The sequence below is a fragment of the Nomia melanderi genome, chromosome 10, assembly GCF_051020985.1.
Source record: "Nomia melanderi isolate GNS246 chromosome 10, iyNomMela1, whole genome shotgun sequence".
Classification (NCBI taxonomy): Eukaryota; Metazoa; Arthropoda; class Insecta; order Hymenoptera; family Halictidae; genus Nomia; species Nomia melanderi.
This window is the reverse complement of record NC_135008.1, coordinates 724417-735509: the sequence shown is the minus strand read 5'-3', so window position 1 is coordinate 735509 and position 11093 is coordinate 724417. Positions and strand designations below refer to the sequence as shown.

The 11093-nt window shown below is 50.0% G+C and overlaps 1 protein-coding gene across 2 annotated transcripts; it reads right to left on the bottom strand.

Moving 5' to 3' along the window:
- Positions 1–5288: 5288 nt before the first annotated feature.
- LOC116430310 (sorbitol dehydrogenase) lies at positions 5289–10157 on the bottom strand. 2 transcript variants are annotated; one of them, XM_031984262.2, is made up of 8 exons: positions 9967–10157; positions 9085–9118; positions 7346–7506; positions 7014–7177; positions 6499–6683; positions 6105–6283; positions 5882–6003; positions 5289–5796 (listed from the first exon to the last, which is right to left on the bottom strand). In XM_031984262.2, exons 1-8 carry the CDS (start codon positions 10018–10020, stop codon positions 5646–5648), a joined length of 1050 nt encoding a protein of 349 aa, XP_031840122.2. In that variant the 5' UTR covers positions 10021–10157; the 3' UTR covers positions 5289–5645. The 2 variants fall into 2 exon arrangements, with proteins under 2 accessions (XP_031840122.2, XP_076227505.1); XM_076371390.1 differs by lacking the exon at positions 9085–9118 and having other exon boundaries at positions 9967–10125.
- Between the last annotated feature and the right edge of the window lie 936 nt (positions 10158–11093).

Here is an 11093-nt window from a genome sequence, read left to right as displayed (position 1 = left end):
CGCTCGCGTTGCCCGTTCGAGAGGCCGCGTTTCCGGGAGGGAACTTTGAATAGCGAGCTAATTACTTCCGGGCAGCGGTTCGCGCGACGCGCTGTTCGACGGACGCGTGTTCCGGACATCAGGAATCGCGATCGCGCGGGGGTTTCTTCGGCGCGTCGGTTTCCACGGGGCCGATCGATCGGCGCCTAGCCGACGAAAAAAGCTTCCCCGCGATTTCGAAATCGGGCAATCCGTAAATGCCCGACAAGACCGAGCTGCGAGCGAAACGTGTCCAAGTATCGTTCGGGGAGGCGCGCCGGGAAGCGCACCGGGACGAGGAGGAGGACAAAAATGCAGGGTTAAGAGCGCTTTGAGCTCGCCGCGGCTTTGTCGCCGTATCCCTCGCATAGTCCGCGTCTGCCGCCCGTTTAATATTTCCAAAGTGCTCCGCGAAAAACCGACTGAATTATGAATTACCGTGGCAGACCGCGTCCTCGCGTGACGTCGGCGCAGAATCATCGGTTCGGTTAGAAACCGGAGAGAGAGAGAGCGATCGTCGGTGGAAATTTGTCTGCGGCCGATTGGAAGGCGATTAAATGGATGCGCGACGGGAGGATTGCGGCCGGGGGAAGGGCGGCGTTCGCGGTGATCGTCGCTTTTCGGAATTACGGTAAAGATCAAGGTGGTCGTTTTACTTTCCGGGAGCCGTCGATCGTTCCGCGCGACTCGTCTGAAAAACGTACGCGCGCCCCCTGCCTCCCCGTTCCCCCTTTCTGATTCGATCCGAGCAGAAACGGAAAGAACGCGCGGCGCGCTCTCTCCGGCCGCTTTGATCTTTCGAAGCGTCGCACCGGATCCACACCGGTTTACGAAGATTAGCGCGCGAACGGCTGCGCGGCTGTGCGCGAGAATCCTCTCTTCGCGATTAAATTGTACACGCTAAACGATTTTAATCTCCGGCGACGCTCCGCACGATCGCGTCGCGACGCCTCTCTCCCGTCTTGTATGGTTTATCGCGTTATTCCGTGCCGCGGCGGAACGTCGCTCCGCGGGGCTACGCCTCGGCTCGATGAGGCGCGCAAATAAACCGGCACGCCGCCGAACGAGCCGCGAATTACCGCGCGAATCGCGCGTCGCCGCGTATCCGGACGGATCGATGTATCGGCGAGAGAGGCGACTAACGATTCCCGCACTCCCGATGCGTCTCCGACGAGTTTCTTCGCCGATCGCCGGACAGCGGCGCGCACCGGCACCATGCGACCGACGGTTTCACGTTCGAGGAGCCAGCGAAACGGCCATTTTTCACGGATATATAAACGCGGGTTATTAATATGTTCGTATTACGAGGCTCGCGGAGAAGGTAATTAGCCGGCGGTTCATCAGTCACTCCGACACACTGCCGGCATATTATGTTCCCTGACGCCAGACGCATCTTGGCCGTTCCCGAGGAAGAGAGAAAAAAACGACGAGAGAACCGCGATCCTCGTGGGGCCCAACAACGGCCCACAGGATTACCAAACGCATTAGAGGACTAATGAAACGTCGGATCGCGGCGGAGAAGAGCCGTCCGTGCGAAGCCTTCGAAGGAACCCTAGGAAACGATACCCTAGGAAAATAGTCCCGGTGAAAGGCGCGATCCCGCGTCCGCCTCGAACCGAGGCCCGAGTCGCAGGCCGCTCGGGAATCGATATCGCCGGCGATGCGGCCAGGATTCGCCCCGATATTCCTCCTTCGATCGGGGAATATTCCGGAATTCTCCCGGATTTCCCTTCGAAAAGCGGAGTCGCCGGTGACCTACGGCTCGGCACAGTCTCCGCGCGACTGCGGAAAGGTGAGGTTTCACCTTTAGCGCCGTGGGGGTGGTTTCTCGGTGATAAAGTGCAAGGAGAATCGCGCACGGGGTCACCCCGACGGTACTCCTATTGGCAGGCCAGTTTCAAGCAACGATCGTGATTGGTCGAAGGTCGTGGGTCGGCTCACCTACCCCCTATCCAACGTGACCTCCCACGCGAACTCGCGAGATAACTACCACCCTTCTACCTTTTCCGGTTCCAACCCGCCTGCCGCCTGCCGCCGCTTGCCGCTTGCCGTTTCCCGTTTCCCGTTTCCCGTGGCGTTCCTCGCGTCGCGCGTTCTGCCTATTCATCCTTCGCGAACGCGCGTCCTGATTTGGCCGACCCTCCGCCAACCCCTGCGTTCCCACCCCGCGTAATTGTCCTCCTCGCCGATTATCCGCGAACGAGGATATCCTGCGCGAACCTTTCGCGCGTCTTGCGATCGCGCCCGATTCGACTGTACGCTCCCGCGTACCGGTTATCCGCTCGTTTATCGCCGAACGCAGACGGTTATTCGGAAAAGTGCTATCCGTGTACGGTTGTAACGTAATTACTCTAACGCAATTACCTTCACCTCCCGGCGACCTGCTTCTCGTCTCCGGAAAATGGATTACCTTCGGACTGATTGCATTAACGCGATTTCGCCGATGATTTTCTATTCGATCGCTCCGCGTTTACGCGGAAACGTCCGGCAAAGTGAATTTCAATCTTTCTCGCGCTCGGATCTCCTTAAGGAGACGTTGCACGCTCTGTTACGTCGCCTTCGTTAAGGTTGCCGAATTTCGCAGTTTTCGGTCCGAAATTCGAGTCGCTCAACGCGGTTAACCCTTTGCCGTACAATAACGAGCGAGACTCGCGATGAAGATTTCTAGACTAATTTAACGACAATCGACGTTATTCGTTACCCACTGACCAACAACTATTTTGCTATTATTGTATCCTCTTAAAATCAAATTTCCCCTTGAAGTAGAATGGACAATCTTGTTGCATATCTTCCACATTGTCTATAGTAAAATGGCATATGAGCTTAGTGGAGAAGGTAAATAGTACGCCAAGGGGTTAAGCGCGGACATTCGGGAAATCAATGTTCCGCTTTCCGAAATTGTTACACAACGCATTCGGAAGCTGCACGAAGAAGCGCTGTCTGACCCAGAAAGCGCGAACAAGCGAATCCTCGAGTAACTGGAAAGAACATCGTGTGCCCGTGAAAATTTACAAAAATCGACTCGACCGCGCCGACTTCCGAGTGACTCATTTATCGGTCAAAGATGGGGGCGGTCGGAACGTAACCGCAACACCGCTGCACCGCACCGTAAGAACGGGAAGACGTTCCACGTCGCTTCCGTGACGCAAGTACTTACACGTTCGCCCCGACCGCGTTTCCTTCCGCTCTCGAAACGTATCTTTCCGTAAAATATCGTGGCCCCGCGCATGCCTCGCCGGCCAAGAAAACCGCAAAGTGAAAGCGAATCTACGAATCTGCGGTCTAGAAACTTATACGCTACACCGGGACTGAGAAGCTTCGTCGCGTATCGCGTTACCGGAGACGAAAAACGTAACGCCGCAATGATTTCTCGGGCTGCGCGTACTTTGTTGCGAGTACTGTCGGTTGCCGGAGACTTGGCACTCGTGACGTTATAGGGCGGAGACTTTCGCTAGGAGAAATCCAATGGCGAGTCGGGAAACGTCTCCTAGCGCGACCCGATTGGTGGTCGTGAGTGCTTCGGCCAATCAGGCGTGCGCCTTAGAAACTGACCACTTAGGCGAGAGTGCCAAGTTCGCTGCAACGAACGGTACTCGCAGTGGCATTCGAAAGTTCCTGGCTAGATCGTTTCCGGAGCTTTTCTTATAGGCTTTAAGAACTTTTCTTTATTACGAGATATAAAGGAGATATTGAATGGGAGGATGCTGTTTAAAAATCAACACTATTTACTCTATACGTATCTTTCAGAAATAAATAACTACAGCGTGTTCAAGAATTTTTAGCCAGAGTGTTTAAACAAAGAAAGAATGCTTGTTTTCTGTTGTAATTTAATGTACAGTATTTAACATATTACCCTTAGAATCTCATAGCCACACTCTCCGCGTGAATCACAGCGACTTATCCACACGCGACGGACTCGATTCCGAAAACGGTGAAGAACTTTTGAACGGCACTGTACGTATACAGGAATACAATCTATACTTACTTACTTGCTCGGTTGACTGATGTGTCCGTGTTACTCACCGAAAGCGGCCGCCATCGCCGCAATCGGCGCCATCGCAGTCGCGTGCGAGCGAGCGCGCGCGAACGACAACCTCGATCTGAACGTCGACGACGATTCTCTCGAGGGAAACACACCGATGTCGGTTATGTTTGCCCCAAAGACCAAACCGAATATACCGAAATGTTCCAGTCGGCCGAACCGAATCCGCCCCAGCGCTCGACTGGTCCGACCAAATTTCTGTTTACTTTCCCGTTGCCACTCTAATTAATTATCCACCGTCCCCGATAATGTACACCGTTCGCCGTCCACTTTCCATCTCTGCTTCCCATCCACCCCGTTCTCCGTCCCTCCCCTTCCCCTCCACCCTTTTCTTCCGGTTTTTCTTTGCTCTCCTGTAATTGGAATAGAACGGTGTCTGACGTGGCCGCCGCCGCAACGCAACCCGAGTTCCGGCGATCGCGGGAAAGGGAGGAAGGGCGATCGGGAGGGAACGAGGACGATTTCTATGCGTGTATCGAGCATTCTTCTAGAATAGCAGAGAATGGGGCTCGAGTGGAGTCGCGGTTCGAAAACAGACCGTGCGCGTCGAGTGCCTCTCGAGTAACGTAGAAGGCTAATAGAAGAAGTCGTGCGGTGTCATTGTTGGCAGACAACGTCGCAGATGGTTCGCTCTGGGCCTCTGAATAGCTCTGATTCATAGAATCGTTCGAAACCACCGCTCCGCGTATGTGCATTCCGTATTTCTGCTACACCTTCGCCTCTGCCTTTCAGTCCCGCCGAAATAACCGCCTCGGATCGTACGTTTCGCTCGCGAACAGCTTTTTATTTATCAGTAAAATTACAAAACGCGGCTCTACGCCGACGACTGTCGCCATTCGCTTCTGACGTTCGTAAAACTGCTCTTAATGAGCACGCACGACACGACCCGTGTATCGTAGTCTACAGAATCGGAAGCCGAAGTAGATACCGGTGCTCGGAGTAGACCGAGGCGAATCGGGAATCATTAGGAAGAAAATTAGAAACATCCGATTCACCGGGATATTCGACGGATCGGATATTCCCGACTTTTCAGCTTTTTACTCGGAACAGGAGGTTTTTCAGGTTTTTCATCACTCCTTTGACTGATAGCGAAGCTGAATGTCTATTAATTAGAAACCTGTGACAGACTCGCCTCGGTCCACTCTATACATCTGTACCATCTAGGAACGACATTTCGTTCAAACGTTTAAAAACTTAGTAAAACAGAATCGAGACGCTCAGAAGCCAATGTGTTTCAATTGTTTATTTTCCAATTTTTATACGTTCCAACGAAATAAATAGTATTCTATTGCTGCAGAGTCTACCCCCTTAAAAACCATCAACACCGACGTTAATCGTGAATCTCCTGGAGACACACGGATCACAGCCATGGCGCACGCGTCGCGTCTAGTTCGGGTTCCAATTATCGATGATACTTCCACGGGCGTTCGGCCGATTCCAATGACACGCGTAAACGATACACACGACGCACCGGTGTACCGAGACAGTCGAAACGTGGTTTTCGTTCGAACCTCGTTGCACCGCGAAAGACCGTACATACAGGTATGTATCTACACATGCATAGCTATTCGATCGGTCCGCCCCTCTATTTGCAATGTATCATGACTTTGATCACGCCTTGGCCGGACTTGGCAGTCTCGAACGCCGCCACGGTGTCCTCCAGCTTGTAATTGTGAGTGATGAGCGGCTTCACGTCGATTTTCTGGGAGCTGAGCAGGTTCAGCGCGTCGGCGTAACTGCGGAAACGAAAGAGCGAAGTTTAGTTGAGAACGATCCGCTTCCACGGTCGAGCAACAGATTTCTCGTTAACGACAGACGTACTCGTTGGCGTATCGGAACACGCCCCTTATATCCACTTCCCTGACGAGTGCGTTGATCAACGGGACTTGGACCTCGGCTGGCCCCATGCCGACCAAAACCGTCACGCCGCCCGATCTTGTTGCCTGCAACGACGAACAACCGATGTGAGAGTGCGCGCGATCGGCGGTACCGACTCGAAGCCGATTACAAACAGAGATAAAACGCCGATGGAAATAAAGCTCACGAGAATGGCCAAGCGAATCGACGATTGAGCTCCGCACGCGTCGATGGTTTTATCCGGTTCTCCTCCGCAGAGCTGGTGGATCTTCGCCACAGTTTCGGCTTCGCTCATGTTCCTGCTGATCAAAAGCGTGTCGTCGGCGCCCAGCTTCTTCGCGATGTCCAACCGGTTTTGCACCAGATCTGAACAACGTTTGGATTGAAAGAGAGATCGATTTTCGACGATTATCGATGATTTACTTTGAAAGTGGCTCCATTTTCTCGAAGAAATCGAGTCGATCGTTACGATAGTTACAGTTCTGCGTAATCTGTTTATTGTTTGATAGTCGTCCGATCTTGTTTAAGTAGACTCGAGCCATTTTCAAGATAAACAGTTCGTTTCGTCGATCAAAGCGTACCGGTAATGACGATTTTCGCAGCGCCCATGGCTTTCGCTACCAGCAACGACACGAGTCCGATCGGTCCTGCGCCCAGGATCAACACTGTCGAGCCGATACTGATATTCGCGCGTTTGCACGCGTGCACACCCACGGATAGAGGTTCCATCAGTGCTCCCTCTTCCAGGGTCACGTGGTCCGGCAACCTAAAACCGAAACGTATCATTCGAGAACTCGGAATTTCTGTCTCTCGGAAGGCAATGCGGTTAAGTCCGGAAAAGGACATTGAGAAAGTTGATGTTAATGATTGTGCAATATATTCAGAAGCTAGGAGTGTACTTTCGCAGATCCAAGCTCTGTTATATTTACATAATACACGATTACTTCAGATCGAATTCAGTTTCAATTTGAATAGACTTCCCCGGAAACACGCGTCGACGGAAAATTCCGGCGTAGCCGAAGGTTCGGCCGCATCGGCTTCCAAGGGAGCGATATCATAGTCTTACGACCGGCCATCGTGGCCTATCATAGTTTACTTGAAGCAAAAGTCGGCGGCGTGCTTGTAGAAACGTCTCAGGCTGCCGTGGACCGGCGGCGTGGCGCAGAACACAATATCCTTGCATAAATTGTAACAGCCGGTCTTGCAAAATTCACAGACCCTGCAGGGTACTCCGGGTTCGATGGCCACTCGGTCGCCAACCTAGGGTAAATATTCGACGAACGTCAGGCAAACAAAGTGATCGATTCCACTCGTCGTGGTCGCGTTCTTGAACAACCGATTGTATTCAAGGCTGCGGTAAACGTAAGCAAACGCCAACGATCATTAGAACTGGATCCGATTTTTCGCTCGTTACTTATCCTGTTGTACCTTCAAGTTCGTCACACCCTTTCCGAGCTTCGAGACCACGCCGGCAGATTCGTGGCCGATGATCATCGGCTTGCGCACCACGAAATCACCGATTTTCCCGTTTACCAGGTAATGAACGTCGGAACCGCAGATGCCGACGCAAGCCATTTCGATCAGCACCTCTGCAAACGTGCAAGCAAATCAGATCGAATTCTCCCGCCAAACTGTTTCTAATGACCCAATAGCTGCGCTTCTCGCGTTCGATCTGAAGCGACAGTCATTCTCCTTCGCTTATGTTTTTTCGAGTTTATTTAAATTCATGTAAATCTCGTGTTTTCCATCGATCGGACGGAAGCGAATGAAGTCTCTAATGGTCTGGTGTTAGGTTGTAACATCGCAATGGCCGAGTTTTTGGAGCAGCTTCGAACGAAGATTTAGTAACCGATCTTTTTAACCAGTTAACTGTGTTCGATCGTAAAGCTTGACGATACTAATTGCTTCAGCGATGGATTCTTTATTTGTAAACATGTAATTCTTCTTTCGCTCTGATCTTCCATTAAAATATACTTTACGCGCATTCGTCTGCGTTCGACGAGTACGGTTCTTCCAACTAAATTCCACATTTAACCGGTTAAAAAAATATAATAATGGATTCTACAGATTTTGTCGAGTTTCTAGTTCTCCATTTGGTTTTCAAAATCCGGCGTTCTAATGTTAACCGATTCTTCGATTACATTCAACGTTTGCTCGGTTTCTTCGAGGAAGCGACTCGAATGTTTGAAAACCACGAAAGTCTGCAATAGATCCAGGGAATATAGGATGAGGTGAAGTTTCATAATTGAACGTGTTCAGGTTTGCACCGTTATTTGTGGCACATGTGGTCGAGCGTAGTCGGAGCGAAATTGGCCCGTTCCGATCGAACAAAGGAAGGCCTGCCTCGAAGTTCCGCGGAAAATACATCGAAATATTTGTACGTTCTTCGTTAGCCCTCTGCAGGCCCGTGTAACTTCCAAGTCACATATTAACGCATTGCGTGCCGGTAACGAGAAACCTCGTTTTTATGTAAAGACACTCGGCTATAACTTCGCCAATTACCACAGCTTCGAAGAAATATAATATTTAACTCGAACTGATTATCTATTTAAAATATATTACATAACTATACGATATCTGAGTTTTTCTGTGTGTAGTGGTATAAGTTGACCTCAGTGAAAATTGCCGTCACAATTCAGTTTTCTGAAAATTAGCCGGTACGCAGTGTGTTAATATAGCATCTTATTGATTTATTTCATGTTGCACGGCAAAGTGGTGAATAAAATTGAGTAATCGGTTAACTTGAACTTTTACACCCTCAGGCGTGGCAGTTCAATGTCATTGAAAGTTAAAAAATACAAATGTTTAATGAAATTATTGAAACTATTGAATACATTGTTAACTCGTATTCATATGTGGATATTTATTAACCCTTTACTCGGGAGGTGACTCTCACCACTTGATTTCCTACAGTGAAGCTAAGTTTGATATTTAATATTATACTTCATATAATGCATCAATCTGAGAAATATTCAAATAAAACAGCTTTGTGAAAAACTTCGGAGTGCAAAGGGTTAATCTTGTACTGGATAGATTTTGTTATAATCATGAAAAAAAATTCATAGAGGGTTAAAACGGAACGCAAAGATACTGATCGTTGTAAATCGGCTACGTTACAACCTAACACGATCTAACGAAGAAACGAACGCAAAGGATGCGGCACTTACCGTTATCGCCAGGTTCCTCGATGGGAGTCTGTTCCTGAAACGAGAAATCAGTGTGCGCTTAGTACGAGCGCCGGTTCTCCTCGCTTTCCCGAAATACGCGTGCATCTAATTGCGCACGTGTCCGGACAACGTGAGTATCCGATGACGTGTAACATTACGCGTTCGAGTAGCTGCACTCGATATCAACCGAAATCTTCGCGAGCCACGGAAAGCCCGATGCTCGAAACTCAAGCACCGTCATTTAGTGCGATCGCGTGTTACGCAGATAAGCGAGCACTCGGTGGCACTGTCTCAACAGTTCGGCCGTGTATTGTTCAACGACGGGGTTTTGTGATTTAATCTCGAAAGGTGACCGACCGGCCGGCAACTGCGAAGCCTCGAATTGAATTAAGAATATACAAAGCGTCGGCGCAATGTTATTGGACTCGTTAAAGCGTTCTATTCTCGTAACACACTGATCGGTTCGACTTTAATATGATAATAACGCGGAAGAGATTGGCCGCGCAGGTACCAACGTATAACGGGGGAATAGCGACGAAAATAGACAACCTTGTCCTTCGCGCCGCGTTAACATCGGACACCGGGTCGCAGTCGCGTCGCGACCCTTCAGCTTCGATCCGCTCGTTATCTACGTTCAGCGATCGAGCGTTAATCGGGACGAGCGGACTGATTCCAATGAATCTCGAGCAACGAGACGGAGTTTAGATCGCGTCTCCTTGCTCCGAATGCAAAGAGTCGTCGCTGGCGAAATAATTCCCTAACGTACTCGCGAAATAGACGATTCCTGTGCTCGAAGTCGAGTCTCGGAGAATGGAACGCGAAAAGGCCTGCTCATCCGTGCGTAGTACCACGCTCGTTACGTGTTCAAAGTGTTGTACTAACCAGTCGTATATCGTTAATGCCATAGAGGATGCCGGTGAGATTGTCCTGGGCCATGATCGACACGTCCGCGAAAATTGAACGGTTGGACTCGAGTGTAACGAAACGGAGGAAAAGTTTCACCGCGGAGTGCTGGAATCAAACTCGAATTAGGAAAGAAGAGCGCGCGGTCTTCGTATATATACATACGCGCCTAATAAATATATACCTACTCGCGACGTATATATAGACACGCTCGCGCGTGTGTACGTGTATGTACGCGAGTACTCGAGCAACCGCGCGGTTAGTCGTTGTCACCGCAGCGAGCTGCATTATCAGCGGTACACTATCGAATTATCCTCTCTTTCCGAAAATATCCCTCCCTCGTACACCCACCGCCGCGGCCAACGGGCGAGCCACTTTCCCCCCTTCCTCGTCTTCCCGCCCACGCTTTTGCCTCCGATTTTGTTTCGCCTCTGTTTCGCAAATTGACGCACACATCGGAACCGCTCCGACGGAATTTTTCCAAAGTTTTAATAGACCGGCTTCCCGCTCGGTTCAAAGTTCAGGATCGATGATCTGTTGCACAATCATCCGCTTCTGGAAGCTAACGGAAAGGTCGCAACGACTGATGAAAATTTTTATGGAGATCGGTTTTGTTTCGCCGCTACTCGATTGGACGAGTGAGATTCGTCGGGAAATGTTCCTGAGGGAATCTTTGTTCGTTGCAGTTTAACGCAGGGGAATAATGAGGTGATTCGCACGAGGTGATAATTTTTCGAAATTAGCTATCTCGCGGGTTTATTCCTGCCTGATTAACTGTCGCGAGCTTCCTTCTATCTCTGTATCCAGTGTCAAACAAGCGTACGTTATCTTATCTGCTTAACACTGTGATTACGTTTACCGAGTTTACAAAATACTCTAAAAATACTGTGATTTCTTGTTCTCGTTGTAACTTGATTGTTCGCGAACAATTCCAGGGTGTTGTTTCCAGACCGTGTCGATTACAGGCGTCCCGTAATCGTTTGTTCTCGGAATGTTATGCGTGAGATGTTGTAAACAAAAATATCGGCTGCTTAAGTAATCAGACGAGACGACTGATAAAATGAAAGCACGTGTTTGTAGAATTAAGAGCGTGTTTTCGTCGGCCT